The sequence below is a fragment of the Molothrus ater genome, chromosome 2 (genome assembly GCF_012460135.2).
Source record: "Molothrus ater isolate BHLD 08-10-18 breed brown headed cowbird chromosome 2, BPBGC_Mater_1.1, whole genome shotgun sequence".
NCBI lineage: Eukaryota > Metazoa > Chordata > Aves > Passeriformes > Icteridae > Molothrus > Molothrus ater.
The window spans coordinates 26338610-26359998 of record NC_050479.2 but is presented as its reverse complement, the minus strand read 5'-3'; the positions used below and the strand labels follow the sequence as shown (position 1 = coordinate 26359998).

Here is a 21389-nt window from a genome sequence, read left to right as displayed (position 1 = left end):
TCCATGCAGTCCTGTTGTTTGGGGGCAGTACACACAGCTGGATATTCTGCTTTGAAATCACTTTCCCAAGAGGCAGTATCCAGGCACTTCTCTGGATCACAGCCTGGCTAATTCCCAGCAGCCCAGTTCCTGGGCATGTCCTGACCCAGGCAGAGGAAGGAAGCCAGTTACTGGAATGTAAAAGAAACTACAGCAGCCCTTTGCTGCATTTTTGGAACCCTCTCCATACCTCTCAGTCTGCCAGCACAGCCCTTACTCCTTGTTCACTTGCCTGTGGCAGGGAGTTGAAAATAGCAAATCCATTTTCAGATTAGCAAGACCAAAATTAATCTTGAAAATTTCTTTTTATCTCATCTTCTTGGGAATGATCTAGCCCCACCTATCTGTGTGAGTCATGCAGATCAGAGAATGAAGTTCTGCCTTCTCTGCCTGAGGCCAGGCTGAGTCTGCACCTATGCCCCCCACTGCCTTTATTTCCTTACACAGGGTGGGTATCTCCCTGCCAGGCATGGGGGGGTGGCTGCCACTCTGCAGTGGCATCACAGCACCTCTGCAACCTCCCCCTCCTTCATGATGTGCAGATTCTGTACATCCTTACGAGATTGATGCAGGATTTTATCTTTGCCTTCCTTCCTCTGCTGACATCCCTTAAACCTGAAAGGTTTTGCTTTTATTTCTTGGGAAAACAGCCAAACAGTTATTTTTAGAGCCCTGGAAGAAGCCCAAGTGCTGGGAAAAAGGGTCAGTTCATATGGGGACCGTCCTTCTTCCAAGAAAATGAATGCAATTAGGCTGTATCAGGATGAACCTGAGAAGGGTCACTGAGGATTCAGCACTTCAGGACTACATTCCAGCTCTTTGTTTAAGAACTTTGTACTGACAGATCTCATCACACAGGTGTTTCCTACTAACTTCAGCTGGGTCTGTTCATTGCTTAAAGAGCTGTGTTTTTAAAGGAGGGTTCTCCCTTCCTTGCAGTCTTAGGCCCCAAATGTCCTGGTTTCAGCTAGCATAGAGGTGATTTTCTTCTCAGTAGCTTGTACAGTGCTGTGGTTGGGATTCAGTGTGAGGATAAGGACAACACATTGATATTTCAGCTGTTGCTGAGCAGGGCTTCTCCTGTCAGGATGTTTTCAGTGTCTCATCCTCTGCCAGTGCTGAGCTGCACAAAAAGCAATGAGAGAGCACAGCCAGGACAGGCGACCCAAACTGGCCAAAGGGATAGTCCATACAATAGGATGCTATGCTTATATACATGCTTGTATATTTATATGTAGTGTATAAACTGGGGGGAGTTGGCTGGGAGGGGATGATCACTGCTTGGAAGTAGGATGGGCATTGGCCAGTGAGTGGTGAGCAATTGTATTGTACATCACTTGTTTCTCTTGTTTTTTTGTTTTCTTCTCTTTCTGTGTCTCTGCTTTTTATACTACTAATATTATTACATTAGTATTATTTTGCTTCAATTATTACACTGTTCTTATTTCAACCCATTTTTCCTGATTCTCCTCATCTCATGGGGAGGTTGGCATTGAGCAGCTGCCTGGTACTTGGTGTCAGGGATTAAACCATGAAGTCTCCTTGGTGCTCAACATAGGGCCTGGAAAGTTGAGATGATGACTGCTCTGACCAGAGAGTACTAAAACAAGTTTGTTATAAGCCTTCATTGCATTGGTTTAATAGTCACTGCTCACAATGCTGATTTATTTGCCACCAGAGTGGTTGTGCTTGTTCTCAGGGCTGTGTTAAGCAATACCTTACTTGCAGCATTTGTTGCTGTTTTGGTGTCTGTCGCCTTCGGGGCCTGGGTTCTCTTGCACTTCCTCGTATCGGCTTTTGATCTGATAAGAACCGCTGGCTGCGAAACTAGCCCGGTGTGCTCTCGGCATCGCTGTCCCTTCGTATTTCGGGAGCCATCTACTGGGATTGTTAATACTTACACCAGCCCAGTCCCCATGACAGGCACTGCTGCTCGAGGGAGGAAACGGATTCAGATTCCAGCAACAGGCTCTGAAGCTACTCAAATTCTGCTAAGGAGCACTGGGGCTACTCACACTCCAGTTGATTTCACTTGGAGGGGTGTCCAGCACACCTGAAACTGACTGCCCCGGGGGTGGCAGCACAGCCCCACCATCTGCCACGGATGGATCCAGAGGCAGCGGAACAGGGTGAAGCTCTGGAGCACCTGCAGTGCAGTGATGATATCACTGTGTGGGGCAATACAGCAGAAGTCTTTGAGAAAGGGAAGAAAATGAAGTCTAACTCAATCTGAACGAGTTTTGCCATAAAACAAAGTACAGATCAAGGGACCTGCGCAGGAGATGCAGCTTTAGGGAATACAGCAGTGAGAAGGGTGTTGCCACATCCCAACGGAGGTGATCATAAAAGAATGGCTATATCTCCACCAACTAACAAGAAAGAAATAGAAGCTTTCTAAGGGGCTGCACATTTCTGGAGAATGCACATTCCAAACTGCAGTCTGATTGTCATCTCTCCCAAGTGTCCAGGAAGAATGATTTCAGCTGGGGCCCTGAGCAACAAGCCTCTGGACCAGTCAAGCAAGAGATATTCATGCTGTAGCCCTTGAGCCAGTCTGAACAGGCAAGATGTAAAGAATGTGCTGCACACCACAGACAGGGGAGACAGTCCTACCTGGAGCCTCTGGCAGAAAGTACCAGGGGAGACTCAAGACTGATCCTTATGGAGTCACACTGACTCCAGAGGATGGAAAGCCCACTATACTGTAACTGATGAAGAGCTACTGGCAGCTTATGAAGGTGCTGACGTGGCTTTGGAAGTGATTGGTACAGAAGCACAGCTCCTCCTGGCACCCTGGCTACTTGTGCTGCATTGGATGTTCAAAGGAAGGGTCCCCTCTTCACATCATGCAATGGTGGTGGCACAGTGATGATGGGATCAGAACTGGTTTCAACATGCAACAATCCAACACCACATGCCATCTTTTCTGCCCTGAAAAATTATTATGGAAGATGAGGACGGGGGTCATGGATTGAATGAATTCAGTGGACTTTCATAAGCATGGCCTATAGACTTAGAGAATGGTATCTGTGTGAATATCCAGCAGAAGATGGGAAAGGTGATCGGGTATTTGGAAGTGTGGAACCTGGCATGACACAAGTGGTATGGAATAAAGGTTGGATACTGTTCTGGTTTCAGCTGGGACAGAGATAATGTTCTTCTTCAGTGCCATGCTGGGATTTTGGATTCAGTGTGATAATAATGATAACACATTGATGTTTTGGCTGTTGCTCAGTAGTGCTTACCCTAAGTGAGGGACTTGAGTTTCATGCTGTGCCAGTGAGGAGCTGCAGCAGAAGCCATGAGGGAGTATGGCCAGGAGTGATGACCCAAACTGGCCAAAGGATATTCCTTTCTTAGAAGTCATGCCCAGTATATAAACTGGAAGGGGGGTGATTGCTGCTCAGGTCTGGGCTGGGCACTGGTCATCAGCAATCGCATGGTATGAGCAATTGCATAGTCATTACTTGTCCTTTTTTGGTTTGGTTTGTTTTTGTTTTTTTTTCTTTCTCTCTCCTACTAGTAGTAGTATCATCAGTTTATTATCAATACTATTATTACATTTTACTTTGTTCCAGTTATTAAAGTGTTCTTATCTCAACCCACAGGTTCTACTTTTCTGTTCCTGATTCTCCTCCTCAGCCCACTGGGTGGGAGGGAGTGAGCAGCTGCATGGTCATGTCCTGTTTGGGGTTGAACCATGTCACCAGCCAGAGGAGCAAACAGTTTGTTTTTCTTCCCTAGAAGATTCCTGTGTGTTACTTTGTTTTCCTTCTTGTGCAGTCGTGCTCTAGTTAAGGAGATTTCCCCCGTAGCTCTGCTGTATAAATCTCCTTGCCAGTGCTGCCATCAGCTTTGGCTTATGTTTTCTGAGCAATTCCAACAAAAATTAACTACTGTTCAATTAAAAATTAATATATATATTAATGCAAACATGTACCTCTGCTGCTCATGGGTGCTACTAGAATCAGTCTGGGAATAGCTCTTTTAAAAATATGATTTAGGATTTTTTTTGATGTGCCGATGTTTTTTATTTAAAAAAGTAAAAAATTAAAAAATTAAACATGAAAAATGTTTGTAATACAAAATAAAATCTAAAGCAGAAACATGAGCCTGAACACATGATGATGCTCAGAACATGTTCTTCTTTATATTTGCTTTGTTTTCTGATGATATTTTTAAAATAAGTACTCTTACAATTTTGTTGGTTTTAGTTTCATGTTTTGGCTTGAAGAGAAGATAATTATGGAAGCTATTGGGAACTGGGCAGTTTGATCTGATCAAACAAGTCATTGGTCATTTCAACATGAGTTTTCTCACCAGGAAACAATTTTAAAAAACAAATCAATATTAATTCCATTTTGAAGAGGCTATCAGAGATCATTTGAGTAAGCTGCCGAAACTGTATCTAGGTAAGAAAGCTTTAGGGTTAATCTGCTTTTTGAATTTACAGTAGCAACTTGCCACCAGTCATTTATCAGACTGACTAAAAGCAAAGACTTTGAGCAAGTTAATAATTTCTGGTTAACTAATCTATAAATATATCAGTATTATGCTGCTAAACTTTAAAGTAAATTATTTGAGATTTAGACCTCAAAATAGAACTATGTTCTTGGAGAAAACTACCTGCCTGTCTAACAGAGTTCTGTACCCCTAATTTTTCTCACAAAGAGGAAAGAGAAGATGGGAAGACTTTATTTTGTGACAAGCTCTGAATACAAGCTTAACATTGTATTTTTTAAATTTTGATGTAGGTTATTTCTTTCTGTTCTTTCACTGTTTGAGATGGATATCTGAAAATAGAGAGAGAATAAAGGAAGAAAAATATTATAAAGGCAGTGTGCTTCAAAGTTTGTCTGTTTAATGCCACATATCTCAGTTGGTAATGAGAGATACTAATTCTGCTAAAAACCTTTTCTTGACTGTTCACAGCTACAACAGCACCGCTAGCAAATCCATAATCCAATCCTTTTAAATGTAGCTGGGGACCTTGCTGTCCTGCCACTGGATTGGGAATAAATAAAAATTCACCTCCTTTCAAATGAATGCCCAGAGAAGGCACTTCAGTAGTTAAATGTCTTATTTTGGTAATACAATCTCTAAACACAAGTTTACACAAAGTCTTAGTGAACAACAGAATTTATCTTTTCTATTCCTGCATCCTTAATGAGGGATTTGATTACTTTTACCTGAATACCCCTGAATTTGGGTTGCTTCATCATACCAGGCAGACCTGGTTCTTGCCACACACATCTAGGGAGGCTGCTAATTCTGGGGACTTGTGTGGAAATAGAGGAGTTCATAGTAACATCTAACATATCACTGAGAAGGGGAATGGGAGTTCCTGTCATTTTGAGTTACGTGATGTAAATGAGTTATGGTACAACTTCCTCGGTTTTCCTCAATGGCAACATCTGTGCAGGGTGGAGAAAATGTTTTGTATTCCAGCTAGCAAACTGCTTCTGTATCTATGAAACAGTTTGTGCCCCAACTGTGAGACAGTGATCTAAGAAACCAATCATTATTAGGTTTTTATATGGAAAACCCTTTCGTTTTACTCTATACTAAGGTACATTTGGGCTGGAATTCTTTCATTCTTTTCTCAAAAAGGCTGGACCTCCTCTTGCTCAGAAAAGTAGGACTATCTGTTACAGAGGGAGTTGTTATGATGACAAGATCAAGACTAAACAAAAAGCAATCAAGTCTCAGTAAAACACCATGACTGGATTGTGTAATGCACATGGCCAACAGCTCAGCCCAAATCACTCCAGTCAGTACGAAATTCACCTGGCATGGCATGGTGGTGCTTAAAGTCATCAATCACTGCATGTACAAGCATGTTCCTCTTCAGATGCAGCAAGGGTGAACGTGGTGTCTTGTTTCTCACCCAGCCATGTCCAGATGCAGACCTCTAACTTGCTCTGCTAGTACCAGAGGATCCATGGATACATGGCTTTCCTTGGGAAAACTCAACAATGATGTGCCTTCTTTCAGAAAAGGGTGTGTGGGAAAAAGGGAATCAATCCAATTACCTGGCACTGACTTTCATTTTTTATCCTCAGCCTGCAGACAGGTTTTAACTCCCTAGTGCCAGGCACATGATTCTAAGTGAGACATGACCACAAAGGTGAAATGGTGTTTTTCTGAGATGGTGCCGGAATAAGCAGGCTGAGGATTTGAATACACAGACCTGGTTTTCTGTTCCAAATCCTAGAACCTCTCTCTGTTTTAATATGATACCCATAAAAACCTTTCAAGACTGTGAGACAAAATAAACCCCAGAGCATGTCTATATAAAGGCATTCAGCAAGAAGCGCTGAAATTTATTCAAATTAATTACAGTAGAGACCTCTGACTTTGAACTTCTAATTCACAACAGCAGTAAAAAAGGAAATGGTGAAATGGGTTGTATTAAAGTGCAGTGATGTGGAAAAAACATTGAAATAACACAAATGAGGCTGCAGTGAGAAATGAAACAACAGTCTCATCCAAGCAATGACAGCAATATATAAGTATGTTACAGATAATTTACAAAATAACTTACATAGATGAAGAAAAGCTGAATCTCATGTTGCTATTCCATTGTTAAATATCAGACTAAATATTCCTGGTCAGCACAGTATTATATGGAATAATAAAAAAAAGACCAGAGGATTTCCATATTGAAAAAGATGCCTGAAGTAAAACCCTGATCAGCATTTATATTGCAGTACTGCAAGAAAACTAAGTATTTATGAATTGTAAAGTGACACATTCAGCAGCATGAAGACTATAAATACATCTTTTACATTGATACATCATATCTACACACATATACATATCTACACAGGCAGATATATACACACAAGCACATACATGCACATGTATCTGTGCATACATTTATGTGTGTGTATATACATGCTTCGATTTGTGCTGACCGTGGCCAGCTGCATTTTGATTGCCTCTGGGGTAGGGTTGCTTCTGCATCATTCCAAGGAGTGTTTGTCATTTAATCTGAAGCCTCTAAAACATAAAATTCTGGCATAAAGAGAGAATTCAGGGCTCAGCCATCAGTGAGTCTGATGATTAACAGCAGTTCCCATTGACATAATCTGCTGTGCTTAGTGCTTCTGAAAAGTTATGCTCTTCATGTCCCCATTATTTGAAAATAATTTGGTGCATGAATCAGTTAAAAACCTGTTTTCATATAAGCAAAAATATTTGAGAGATGGACAGGAATGAATACAGTATTGTATATATGCACTTAGTTTTGTACTGTTTGTAAGGATGGTGTGCAAAGAATGTCTGACTAAGTGAAAATTTACAACATTGGTTTGCATCATACCCTGAAAAATGGTAAATTTAGCATCACCCTTCCTTTAAAAAACTTTAAAATATTCATCTGTGATATAAATCTGACTCTTTATTTTTTTTCTCCTGTGCTCCACTTCTATAGAAAGATTATGTAATTGGGTTTTTTTTATCTTTCAATTAATCTGGAACAAACACTGTGGACTAAAACTATGTTGGATTTCTAGCCCTCATAGGTTTGTTTGAAGGAAGGCTCTTGACCCATAGTGCGGTAACAATAGTTTCCTCTGCCTGTAACTGCATGTTGTGAGAGCTGAAAGTAACCATGCAATTACTGTTTATTAAAAAATCATTTAGTGAATAAGAACATTAGTGTTTCATTGTGCACCTGCATAAGGAAAAATATACTACTGAATTGCCAAGGCTATGTAAACAGTGATCTCGGTAAAGAATTTGGTTGTGAGGCCAAACAAAAAAAAGGGCTATTCTATTGCACATGTCAGTAAAACGTTGGAAGGGAAAAAGTAATAGTTTCTCTTGATGTTGCTGTGGCCAGTGAATTGGTCATATCTGCATCCCAGCCTCTAGGGAGCAGAAGAATATCATGAAAATCCAAGAGGAAAGGGTGAACCAAACCTCCCTCCTGGTTGTCATGGGAGTCCCATTCACTGCATTGACCGAGGTATGTCCTTGGAGAAAGGGTTTCTTGGGGAGAAGAAATTGTAAACTTGGATTTATTTTCCTCATACCTATCCTGTACAGTGATTGCTATGTTATTTGTTTACAATGAGCATTTAGCATTGAACACATTTTGTTTGCTCACATTCAGATTCTGGCTGTTACATAAAGATACAGTTCTGCAGAAACCTGATCGTGTGTCAAGGAGAAAACACGCTTGATGCTAACAGCTCTCAGAGCAGAAACCTCTACAAAATCCTATTTCAAATCATTTAACTTTTATTTACAACTTCACATTCCATGCACTTTTCATTGGGATCCTCTGGGAGAACCTGTAAAAGCCACCACTAAAAATACTCAGAGCTGGCAGCACAGTACTGGTGGTTCTCCAATGAAGTCCAATGTCCAGAACTCTGCAGTAAATTACAATCTCCAGATTTACCTTCCAGGGAGGTGGGATAATCATGTCATATTAGCCTTTAATGTCAGAGAAGCTGGTGCTACTGACATTGCAGCTATCACTGCAACTTGATGATGTGCTCAAATTGCTGGAGGCAGTGCCTGATTCTGGGAAAAGAAAGGTAGAGAAAAAAACAAACAAGAAAATGTTATATAGTGGTTGTTTTTCATTACTTTCTTTGATAATAGGAATCTTCAAAGAGACAATCATCTCAGTTAAAATATATAGCCTACCAGAGCTGCTTAAAGATTGAGCTGATTTTGAGTTGCCTATGAGCATCAGCAGATTGCTTGCTGGAATCCAACCTTCTCTACCACTGCTCAGGTTCTTTACAAACCTAAAAAAAAATATAAAAAATTAGAAGTCAGACTTGTTCATTTGATGCCTTTGGAAGTTTTGCCCTAAACATCTGCCTTCTAAACACAGTTCTGCGTATAAAAATTTCCAAACACAGATCTGCATACCAAAGTCCATCCTCCCCTTCACGAATCAGTTGAACTAGATCTCCACTTTTCACTGTAAATTCTTCAGAAACTCCTTTGTCATAATCAGTCACAACTGTATATTTACCAGGAGTCTAAATGCACACAAGAGGAAAGAAAACAAAATATTTCTGTTGAGTACTTTAAGGTATGTTGCAGCTTTTGTTATGTAATTATAATACTTTTCCCTTCTTCCCCATGTACCTACATGCTGAAGATGGTGAAAATATACATACTGGGGCATTAAAATTCTGCTGATTAATTACATGCAAATTCAATACATTAATTTTCATATCCTGAAAAACATTCAGTGAAATGTTCCCACTACAACAATTAATTCATATGGCTACAGAAAATAAAACCAAAAGAAGCAGAAAACCTGGCAAATGCACGCCATGGCATCTGTATGGAAGTCTATTGACATGGTCACTGAAGCTGTTGTCACCTGATTGCTGCATCATGGCACAGGCAGCCACGACTCGCTGGGCTGCAGGTGTGCAAAGGCACAGAGGGACCTCCAAGGTACAAACACCAGGCTGATTTGAGAGAAGGAGTTCTCTCCACTGCCCTGGGAATATTGCCCAGCTGAGCATTTCAAGGCAGACACTGTCCCTCCTGCAGCTTCCAAAGCACTCCTGTATCCCCCCTCACACACTGTGCTGGCAGCCCTTGCTCAGCTCCATAGGAAAGCATTCCTGGTTACCAGCTTGATCTCGCCTGCCCCTCCCGCTCCTTCTTCCTCCGCATCCGATGAATTCAGCGCTTCTTCGGCACTAGACCAGCCGTCATTTTCTTCGGATGCATCAAGAGAATGGGATGGTTTGGCCCAGCCTTGGGGAAGGAACAGCCAACAGTTAACTGAGCCACTGACTGGGAGAAATGTTCTCCCCACTGAAAAGCTCAACATGAACAGGAGAAAAACTGACACAGGGAGGTTATTACAGTCACTGGGTGAAATTCACTGCTGGCAAAAGCTGGCCTGCTTCCATCCGAGTAAGCAGAGTTGTGGAAATGCATTGGCAGTGAATTTAGCCCTTTGGATTTATGTAAAGGGAAATTAATGGAGAGAATGCAAATTTCCAACTGAAAAGCAAATATATAAAAATATTTGTATAATAAATATATGTTATACAAAGATAAACGAGGGATAGATTATCTTTTTTTCTTGGGAGGAAGCAGAAGACAGGAATATACACTTTTTGGGAAAAGGTTGAACAAACAGGGTTGTCACCCAAAGCAACCTAACCAGCTTGCTGGAATAAGGGATAGATAAGCATTGTCTCCTTCACACTGTCCAAAATTTCCACACAAGTTACAAGCACTCTGTACTTCACCCGACAAGGCAGCCCAATATTCAAGTGTTCAGGCTGACACAAAAAAAAGTGCTCTGAACTATCTTGGTGTTAAGTCACTGCACCAAACACCCCAACAACAATCTCCTGCCTGTCATTTACTGCTTTTTCTCTCTCAGGGTGAAGCATTTAATTTATTCATAAAGCTGAATCATATTCAGAGTGAACAAAATCCTCTTCCAAATTAGGTGCATTACGTTTTATTAGTGGGATGTTTTACACCGAGTTCAGCAGCTGCTAATAAATGTGTTGAGCTTATAATGAAAAAAAGTCATAATAAAAGAGACAAGTATTTGTAAGCAAGATTTTGTTTCAAGCCAAATAGTAACAACAGTGAAACTCAATGAAAAGAATGAAAGGAAGAACAAACCTTCCATTTCATGTAACTATTAGTTGAATTGAGAAAGCACCAGCATTTTTGCTTTGCACTGCTCTTGAGACATTTGACACACAGCTGGTCATGCCAGTGCATTAGGAAAAACCTGAGCAGCATCAGAATAAAGCCAAAGAAGTCATAGAAAGGAATCACACCCAGAGCACACCAAACAGAGTGGGACTTTTACCTTTCCTATGCTGCTGAGTGACCTGCACAAGATTGGAAGTACTGACCCATTTGGCCCTGTTGAGGGTTAAGAATGAACTTTCTGTGAAGAAACTGAGTAATAAATTTCTGCTGTATTCCATGAAAATTTCCTTGGAATCTTACATCTTGTAGTTGGCTTGTTGGACAAAGCTGAAACCACTTCTGTTATTTCTAAGTTAGGAACAATGCAACAAAAAAAATTTGTTTCTCCTAATTGTTCCAAGCTCTCACTAGAAACAGTACCAATGGGTTGCACAGAAGAAAAAGAAAGTAAAATCACTCTAAGTGCCTGTAACCTCATACTCACTGGGTAACAGCTTGGGTACATTTTGGGTAACAGCTCTTTTTCCTCAGCATCTTTCTTTTTTTATATTGTCCTGATGTGCTCAGAGCAGACTGGCCTGATCTTGCCATACCAAGGATACTCCTCCTGATACAAGCTGGACTCTACAATTAACAAGTCTCTATAAAAGCCCATCTCCTGCTGGGAAGGGAGGTGGTCAGTAATGGTAGAATTCACATTAGCAAACTATGGGACTGAAATGATGCATGTACATTTCATCTGTGTGTGTGTTCTCCAGGGTGGGACTACATCAGAGCTCCCTATAAAGGCAGGGAAGGTAGGAAAAGGGTAGACACTCCTGAGAAATGACAAGGTTATTCAGAAATTATTTTAGATATAATGATGCCAGGGAAACCAAGAATTCATTAACTGCTTCTCTTCAGAAATAATCTAACAGGTTTCTTCAAAGAGCTATGATCAGCCTACAACATGTAATTCTGACACTAATTCATATTCCTTGAGCTCAGCATAAATCAGAGCAATACAGCAGTGAAAGGAAATGAATGGGGGCCATGAGCTCTGCTGTGGCCATCACCTGGCACAGTTTCATCCCAAAATGCCTGGGTCAGCTCCCTGCTTATCCCTCTTTGAGAGGAAGGAGAAGAGATAAAGTGCCAGAGATAAAGAAAAGAGGTTGGAAAGTGCAAGACAGAAGGAGGAGTTAGTAGATGTTTTAAATTGATTTACTTGGTTTAGCAGTTTTTCATAAAGTAAGATGCTTCTTACTCTAGATTGGACAGAACACCAAACCAGATAAACCTGTTCCAAGGACACAATAATTTTCCAGTAAATCAGCAATGATCTAGGACTCTCTACCTTGGAAAATTCCAGCACCTGAGGAAAAGGCCATAGAGCACACTTTTCTTTCAGACATTTTTGGGCCCTCAGGATTCCATGGTGTCTGGAGATCTCTGAGTTTTGCCTGCCACCTGCAGAAGAATAACCTTGTAACTCTCATATGCACCCTTGTGGTGTTTCTGCACTTGTCTAGCCCAGCAATACACTGCCTGCTGCTCTGCAAGTGAATGGTGTTGCAGTTTCCCCAGCACAGCAGCTGAGCTTGCACCATTTCCACAGACAAGGCAAGACACTTGGAAAACCATGGTGGCAGAGTAGCTGGAGAGCCCTGTAATTCCATTAAACACAAGACTTCTGGCTCTCTCTTCAGCAACACATCTCTTCAAACATCTCTTTCCCCCTGTCTTCTAAAAAATAGTTACCCATATACTACTTTATTTAAACCAAGGTAAAACTTCAACCAGTTGTGCTATCAAAACCAGTATATATAGATCCACTTGGAAAAACATAGCTGATGTCAATACTCCTACACACAGCAGCATCACACAGGTATTCTCAGCACTCTGATGTAACAGATTACACGAGGGATATGTGGGTACTTGTGGAGTACAAGTGGCATCACTGTACCTCTTAAACCAAAAGGAGTTGGGTCACTCACTACTTCGTGCCGTTTGGCTTTTTTGTCAGGACTGGTAGGAGAAGCTGCAGGAGGATGAATAGGTAAAAAACACAGAAGAGAGATATTGAAGAACTGGAAAAAAGAGAATAGGTGGATTGCATGCTAAATACCTTTGAGTTTACACTGGAAAACAAGTGGATTTCTGTAATAATTTTTTAGCTGTCACTGGTGCATGGCAGCAGAAGGAATTAACTATTTACAAGTAGATATTTGAAGATAAATGGAGAAATTTATTTTACAGTAATAGATGGAAATATATGTAAACTTTCCTAAATTGACTAGGCATCAACTGAATACAATTAACTTCAATTTCAGACAAACATTACCAAATTAAGCAATCATTTTTGTGTAAATCTAGTGCTACAGCAATACCTGGTCCTGTAAGAAGGATCATTGGCAATGTCTGGCTTTTAGCAGAAGGAGATGGAGTTTCTGTCAAGGCAAGCATGGGACATTAGTGCTCACCTCAATAGCATTAGATAAACCACCCTAGAGTCTCTCCAGAAAGAACTCAAAGGTAATTGGGTTTTAAACAGGCATTCTGACAGGGAAAAAAATACCATGCTCAAGTGCCATCATCTTAATGCATTTCAGACTGTTCAAAGACAGCTCTTCAAAGGAAGTAGTGACTGTACGAGTGAGATTACTTGGCAGGAGGAAGCAAGAAAAGTCTCAAAACACTTTTTGCTGTTTTAGGAAAAAAGAAGCAAGGAAGAAGAGGAAATTCTTACTTATATTTCTATCCAGCAAAACAACATTGTCAGACATATTCTGCTGTAGTTATTTATGCTTTGAGAATTTTGTTAGCAAGGATGCCAATAAAAAATCCTCTATAAAACCTTCACAGAATCACCTTGATTCCTTTTTGCCAAGTACAAGTGCATTTGGGGCAGATCCACTGAAGCTAGGAGCAGGCCAGGTGTCTGGTCAGAAGACAATTTCCTTCCTCTAGTTTTTTTACAGAAATGGGGTACTATAAACCTCATCCTTGGCCTTGATAGTGAGTGTGGAAACCACACTCCTTCTCTTGCCTCTCCATAGCCCCAGTTTTCCTAGCTGCATCTCCCCCTCCCACTCTGGAGCTGGCTTCCCTTGAAATCTCCCTGTCAGAGGCACCGACTAAGGAACCTAGCTTGACCTTGGAAGAACAAGCTAGTGTGTACACTGAAAACCTATCACACTACACACACACACAAGGTGATGCTTCAATTACAGCCTTACACAGAAAACACTCTAGCCTTTTTTTTAAGTTACCTTTCTGACTTTTGAGGTTAGTAAAGCCCTGCAGCATAAAGCGCTTTTTTGACAGTACAGAGCATTCTGAGGTAGAGCTAGTGTTGTCTACAAAGGAAGAGAGAGACACAGAAAGAAAAGGGAGAAGGCCATGAAAAGATCAAGGCAAAAAGTCATTTGCAGCTATGCCAGGGAACCTGCTTGTTAGAATGAGAAGGGACAACTGAAAGTCCAGGTACAACACAAGTGTCCAGTTGTTCTTGCTGTGCAAGGGCTTGTACTACCAGTGGTTCAATAAATAATTTCCATGATGGGAAAAAAAAATAAAGAGAAAAAAAGAACAAAAAAATTCCCTCTTATGTCAAGTAATGCCAAGAATTTTTTTCAGAGAAAGAGAACCCTTGAGAAGCTGGGCAGCTTTAAGAGAAGAGCCTACTGCAGACTTCGGCCTCGGAACAAAGAGTTCCCACCTGCCTTTGGCCACCATCCATTCAAGATGGCTTTGGGCCTGTCCACACCACACACTGGAGTGCAGAAATAATCCCAAGCTAAGGGCAGATGGGACCAGCAGCACTTTGTGGGTGGGCTGCCCTAGGGCTGAAAACAGCAAAGCCCTGCTGGTTCAGGAGTCCTGCTGGCTCCCCTGCACTACCATGGCTACTCTGCTGGTGGATCTGCCTGTGCATCTGCAGTGCAGGCATGCTCCTTGCAATTAAAGACCACAACATGTATGGGCAAACTCACCTTTGCCTTTCTCAGGATACTTTGGTGCTACTGTAGTGCCACAACCTTCTAGACTTGTGAGATCAGCTTTTTTCTCCTCTGTTTTTTTGGTATTTCTGATGTGGTTTCGTGAAGGACTGTTTATTACAAGAGAATGAAGACAATCAATCCAATCACAGGCTTTTACAAATCCAATGTATCTGGGAAATTCTCCCTGACCAAAAAGTAGATGCATCAGAAATGCAGGGCAGAGAGTTACCAATATATATTTGAGAACACACCATATGGACATGAGCACATGGGCTTGTGGATAGGTATATACCCACACATGTGAAAAACCAGACTGAGTAGCAGAGGATTAAAGAGAGATGTCAGGCAAGGGCAGAACAACAGATGGGAACAGAAGAATATATAGGTTGATATGGTGAAGGACAGAGAAAAGAAGAAAAAAGTTCACCCAGAAACTGGGACATTGGACATTGGAGAAATTACACATTACTTCAGTTAAAAAAAAATAAATTGGAGTAAAAGAACAAGAGACAGAGAAAAGATACTGCTGTGAAAAGGACAAAAAAGAAGGCAACATGACATTGGAAAAGGAAGAAAAAGTAAAGAAGAAGAACAGTGAAGGAAGAAAAAAGCTGTTGCATCAAACTCTCTTATCTGGACCATAATGTATATAATCAGCTACTCAACAAGCAAACACATAATACCACCGGGATTTTGGCTGGTGCAGAAAATAACATTTTTGTGGCATTCTCTATCAACTGGCAAAACACATGCCACTGCTGCTCAGTTTAACAGTTCTGGAGATGTATAAACTCCAGGCTTTACAGCTTTCTAGTAGGAAGAGAACTAAACCAAAACCTTAAAACACAAAGACCAGTATAAAGGGGTAGGAGCAATGAAGAGCTGAAAATCATATGTATTAGTATATTCACAATATGATGTGACAACACACTTACCTTGCACAAGATGATGCTGGTAGTGGTAGAGGTAAGCTCTGTGTTTGTTCTAGTGTCCTGTGCTGACTAGCTTCTGAAATGGAGGAAAGAAAAAGAACTATTAAAATCAATTTGTGTCCTACAACAGGAAGATCTACAGGGCAGGATCTGAAGATCAAAGAAAAAATAGATTTTAAAAAATTGACAAATAAAGAAGAGAATCTCCAAAGTGTTTTACCTCTGCATGCCTGCAGTTGACTTGTTAGCACTTTTCTTATTTCATTTACCCAAGTAGCTTTAACTTCAGGGGTTGGAGCCTACCCAAAAATAAATACAATCAGCCATCAAGCACAGAATAGTTATTACACAAATAGTTACATGCCAAAGCATAGCCTCAGAGAAATCATTCAAGAGGGACAGACAAAGCTCCCTCTCCAGTGCTTCTGTGACCAGAAACTGGAGCAGGCTGAGACAGAGGCTGTGCTGCAGTCAAACCCCATCTCCCAAGCCATCCACTACTCCAGTGACAGCCATAGTAATGGTGCATACAATTTCCTCTATGGACATTGCAAGATGTGATTATATTTTCCCCCACAAGTCTCTTTCCATTGAAATATGATTTAGGTTTTCTTTCTTTTCTCTACATTTCCTTCATCACACTCTATTAGTGATATAACAGGAAAAGAAATCTCCAGATCTTCTTAGGACTAGGTCCTGTTCTCTTTCTCTCTATTTTTTTATTTTTTGAATGTAGGGCCATGCCATTTACCTGTACAATGTAAACTTCTTCCCGTGCATTATACCAGATTTCAAATTTTTTTGCATCACCTTTGACATTTTCTGTTATTCCAACTGCAGCCATCTGGAAGCAAAGAGAACAGAAGCTGACCTACTGCATTGCAATTATGTTAAAAACAGAAGAGGGAAGCTACTGGTATTCTGTGGTACCTTATTTCTGAAAAGGAAAACCCCATCTGGCTTCTTGCACAAGGAAAAGAATAGTTAACAATTTGTGATCTGTGTATTGGAGACAAGAGATTTGGTGCTTTGTATCAGCCTGGCTACTTTGGAGGGAAGAAGGGTTTAGGTACATCAGATTGAGACTGACTTGTAAAATGTTGCTTTTAAAATCCAGACCAACAAACCCTTCATGATTTTCACATTACCTTTCCCTATGTTTTCTGTGTGATTAATGCAACTGCCATTCAGCTGGACAGACAGCAACACAAAACAACACAGACCTGCAGCACCAGTCAGGTTTGTCTGAAGGAGTGAAGTTCCCAGTACAATGCTGCAACACAGGTTTGCAGATACAACTAGAATATTACTGCAGGCTAAGCCCTCAGTACCCTGACCATCAGGACTGATCAGTGTCTTACATTTAAGGAGTGTTTGTAGCTATAAGAAGGTGCTTTCTCATATCCCTCTCCATTTTCTTCTCGCTTCTTACAGAACAGCACTGCTTTCTCATGGAGGAAGAGGTGTCGCTGCATTGGCTTGAAGCGTGCCAAATCCTTCACCTTTGTGTGACCCTTTTTATGATCAGTCCAGACATTGAAGGATCCCTGCATTAAAAGCTTGCCCAACTCATTCAGGTTTCCCTGGAACAAAAAAAAAAAAAAAAAAAACAGTGATATTTGTAACTACAGAGATAACATCAGATTTCAATACAGACTCTGAACAGGTCTTTAGAACCTGTTGTTCCCAATAATCTCTCATCTCAGTGTTTATGTTGGATTTGGAAATGCAATGAAATCAGTGTTGAATTTCTCCATATAATTTTCACTGGCCATCACTGCTCAGGCAGGATTTTACAGTCAAGAGTACCAGTAGCAGAGGCACAGAGAACTACACATAGAGTGAGGGAAGCAAAATACATGCTTTGTATTTTGCTTCCCTCTGCTCCAAATCTGCTTATGTATTGTTTTGGCGTTTGTTATTTTTTTGGGAACTGAAAGTTTTGGGTGTAGTTTTACACAAAGATCAAAGAAAAAACCAACTTAGACAGACAAAGGAAAATATTAGTCATAGCAGGAAAACTTCAAAAGAGTATAAAGAGATCCCTTTCCTATTATTTTCATTACACAATTAAGTTTAAAGGCATGTTTTGTAAAACACTCTTCTCATTATTACTACACAGTATAGGGCATGTTGTACATATAGCTAAAAAAGAAATGAAAATAAAGTTAAAAGTAAGTAAAATACTGCTACTCACATCATAGCCTGTAATGGCTATCTGGTGCATAGAATCATTAACTGCTTTAAGAATGCCCAGGATAGATGTTAGTGCTTCCTGAAGATCTTCAGCACCTTCACAGTTCTTACTGTACTTCAGCATTTCCTGAGTGCAAGGGAATGACAACACATTTACCTGGCTTTTGAAACAGTAGCAACTAGGAATGTCCAAATTTTAACACTGAATTTTAGACAGGGGGGGTTGGAATGAGAGGATCTTTAGGGTCCCTTCCAACCAAAACCATTCTATGATTCTGTGAATTTAAAGTTAGCAAAGTGAGCTTTATACCATATAATCTAGGTAGTTCAATAGTGGCTGGAACTCAATAGATCCTAAAGATTTACTTCTCATTTCTCCTGCTCATTAGCCAAATATATTTTGTTCACCTAGAGGTTTTGTAAGCTGTATATAAGAACTTTACAAGACTAATTTGCAAACGTCATTTTCATCACAATTGCAAAAAAACCCAAAAAACCAAAACCAAGCCAACAATCCTCTAACAAAAAGGATTGTTAGAGCATCAATAGGCTGATTTCCATACACACATTCTTATTTAGTCTTTAGTACACTACAGGTGAAACTCATTGTTTAGTACAGCCCAAATTTCATTTGTTACTTTTCAAAACAAATTTAAAAACATAGTCACATTTCATTTACTCTTTTAATTATGGCAAGGCCTGTCATGCTAGTAACAGATTTAAACTTACTGCACTGGGTATTGTCTACACATTTAAAAAGGAATCCCTTCTCTAAAGGGATTATTGGTGAAGGTGAAGCAGCATCTTCCAATTTGATACAGATAAACACAGCAGCAAGTTCATGTGGAATTCCTCCGACTTCACAGTATGAAAATAAGAATTTACTCATGGATTGTAGGAAGTTATTTTAAGTAAAAAACCTTTATAAGTCTCCTCTTTTTACACAAGACTAAAGTAATTAATTCTTTAAAGGCTGTTAACAGCTCAGTTTTAACTCCAGAGTAAATCTGGTTTGAGGTGAATTTTTAAGCTACTGTTAAATACAAGAATTGTAACATGTCTTTGTGAGAAATATTTCTTATTTCAAATATGGCAAAATGTTATATAATACTTTAAATAAATTTATGGTAGTATATTGCTGTTATTTTGCTCTCTCAGTATAGCATATTTAAGTGAGTCACAACAGCATCCTTCATACAAACACCATACAGTGCTCACTCTCAAGTGCATTTCCTAGAATACAGCAAGGCAAGTTCCTGCAATACAGGTGGGGTGACTATAATTGAAGTCCTTCAGATACTCTGTCATCTTTGTTTCAAGGTTTTCTTGGACCTTCTGTTTTTCCCTCATCAACTTTCCACCTTCTTTTCAGCTGCAATCTAAGGGCAAAGGTAGTTACACAAGATGTCTCTGTGCAATGTTTGCTTATTAGAAGTTTTTTGACTGAAAGAAAAAAGAACTGAGCTGAAAACTGATGAACAGAGATTTGTGTGTTTCCATTTCTGCTCATTAACTCTTAGGTTTCCCTCCAGCAGGATGAGAGAAGCAGCATTCAAAAAAAAATGCACAAAATGTGCTTAGCATTATAGTTTAGTAATACTTACCTTCAGCAATAATTGGTATTTGGTTATTCTTTGAACAGGTTTCAGCAAGTATGAGTCCAAACTGAGCTTGTGGTCGAGTTTCCTTTGACATTCCTGTAATCAGTGTTGGATTTCATCAGGACACTAATCAGTATTTGTGCTATTTGGTCTTGAGAAGGTTCAGTAAAAATAAACTAAACAAAAAACCCAGACCCCAACAAAAGCAAAGCCACCATTATTTTAGGGATTCAAGCAAGCATACCTGGAAAAATACAGAGTCTGAAAACTGCCTCCACAAACTTTCAGATCGAGGTTTATTTTGACAGTATTTCTCATAAATCTGGAAGTCTTCCATCTGGAATCGGGGAGACAAGCAAAAAGTTCATGAATTCTTGTGACTTTAATAGACAAAGTTCATAACAATTTTTTTTCATTTTCAATAATGCTATGAAAGAATCCACCACCACCAAAAACTGAATCATTGTTTTTTGCTTAGGATGCCTCAAGGAATTGCAAAATCACTGATTTTGTAATGGCTACTAATTTACAAAATAAAACACTCCTGTTAATTTTTGCTTCAGTTGAATGTTAAACACATTATGAAGAAGCATATGTTATATTTAAAAATATATTTCTACTACAATATGAAAAATATCTCTGTGTGTGCCCAGCCATGAGACCCACTGTGTAGATTTTTTAAAAGACTTTGTCCTTTTCCTTTACTTTCTTTTCACAAATGTGTTTTTCACTGGGAGTCACACTAAGGTAAATCAAGCACCTTGCTCCCCCTTATTACTTCAAAAATTAAATAGCATGACTTCAGCACTTGCTGAAAGCAAAAGGAAATAAAGACTGTTGAAAATGTTGTAGTAACCACAGATGTAAAGGAAAGACAAGGCAGGAAATCATCAGGCACAGAAGCACCTCCATCCCTCAGTTTCAGGAAACACCATCTCCATGGATGTAGGCAGTAAACAGAAGGGAGGAATGGCTCCTCCCAGGAGCTTTAGAGCATCAATAGGCTGATTTCCATACACACATTCTTATTTAGTCTTTAGTACACTACAGGTGAAACTCATTGTTTAGTACATCTCCAATTAAAAAAAAAGTTTATTTTTGTCATAGACTTCTATTTTTGGAACAAAATGTCTTGGACTTAATCTGTTGAGGTGTACTCTTTAAAGAAAAAGGAAAAGAACAAAACAACAATCCACTAAAGAAATCTAACCAAGTAAACCAACCATTTATAGTGATGTGAAACAATGCAGTGCATGACTCCTCTTCATGCTTTCCTGACTGACACTTTAAAAAAGCAGTTTTGTTTTAACAATATGGTAGTTTTTCCTAACAAAATCAATTCTGCTGCACAGGGGAAAATATCTGTAACTCTCAAATAACATCCACATTCTCAACCTATTACATGCTCAGGACAAACAAAGGGGATGTGGTGGTAACTGCTACATGAGCCCTAAAGAGGTTTGTGAATGCAGTGCCAGCAAAAGGCCACACATACCTGGTCCAGAAAGCACCGTCCTACGAGTTCTGGGTATTCCACATAGGTTTCTAGTTCTCTCAAGAATATCCTATGAGAAAGAAAATTTTCTTAGAGCACATACTAGGAAAGTTGTCATAATGTTCACAGTTTTGCAATTAGTTTTCTAAACTTTTGGAAACAGAGTTGTAATGCTACAAAGTCAAACATAATTCTTCTAGATCGTGTACTTTAAAGGGGTTAGCAAATTAGAACAAATATTCTGACCAATTTTTTTTCAGCTTACTGTTGCTGCAACTGAAATCAAATACAGGGTTGGAGAAGGAAGGGGGATTTAATTTTCCTTCCTTACGTATTCAGCAGCAGGATTTGTACAGTTTAAAGGGTTTGGGTTTTGCTTCCAAATAACTACCAAACACCACATACCAAACAACCCAAAAACCACCTTCCTAAAATTAAAATAAACCCAAAACACACGCATGCACACACACACAAA

General features: G+C 39.8%; 1 protein-coding gene across 11 annotated transcripts in view; it reads right to left on the bottom strand.

Annotated features, from left to right (window-relative positions):
- Positions 1–6333: 6333 nt before the first annotated feature.
- MCF2L (MCF.2 cell line derived transforming sequence like) overlaps positions 6334–21389 on the bottom strand; it is a 157260-nt gene continuing 142204 nt past the window's right edge. For 5 of the 11 annotated variants that reach the window (XM_036406419.2, XM_036406445.2, XM_054518517.1 and 2 more), the window contains 16 exons: positions 20915–20984; positions 19664–19756; positions 19423–19515; positions 17820–17945; positions 16984–17205; positions 16374–16466; positions 15843–15921; positions 15626–15698; positions 14682–14797; positions 13959–14045; positions 13077–13136; positions 12653–12727; positions 9653–9780; positions 8932–9044; positions 8701–8804; positions 6334–8574 (listed from right to left, as the gene is read on the bottom strand). In XM_036406419.2, the coding sequence (XP_036262312.1) occupies positions 8480–8574; positions 8701–8804; positions 8932–9044; positions 9653–9780; positions 12653–12727; positions 13077–13136; positions 13959–14045; positions 14682–14797; positions 15626–15698; positions 15843–15921; positions 16374–16466; positions 16984–17205; positions 17820–17945; positions 19423–19515; positions 19664–19756; positions 20915–20984 (1627 nt within the window). In that variant the 3' untranslated portion in view covers positions 6334–8479. The remainder of the gene's footprint in view (positions 8575–8700; positions 8805–8931; positions 9045–9652; positions 9781–12652; positions 12728–13076; positions 13137–13958; positions 14046–14681; positions 14798–15625; positions 15699–15842; positions 15922–16373; positions 16467–16983; positions 17206–17819; positions 17946–19422; positions 19516–19663; positions 19757–20914; positions 20985–21389) is intronic. The other 6 variants (XM_036406473.2, XM_036406480.2, XM_054518518.1 and 3 more) reach the window with 4 other exon arrangements.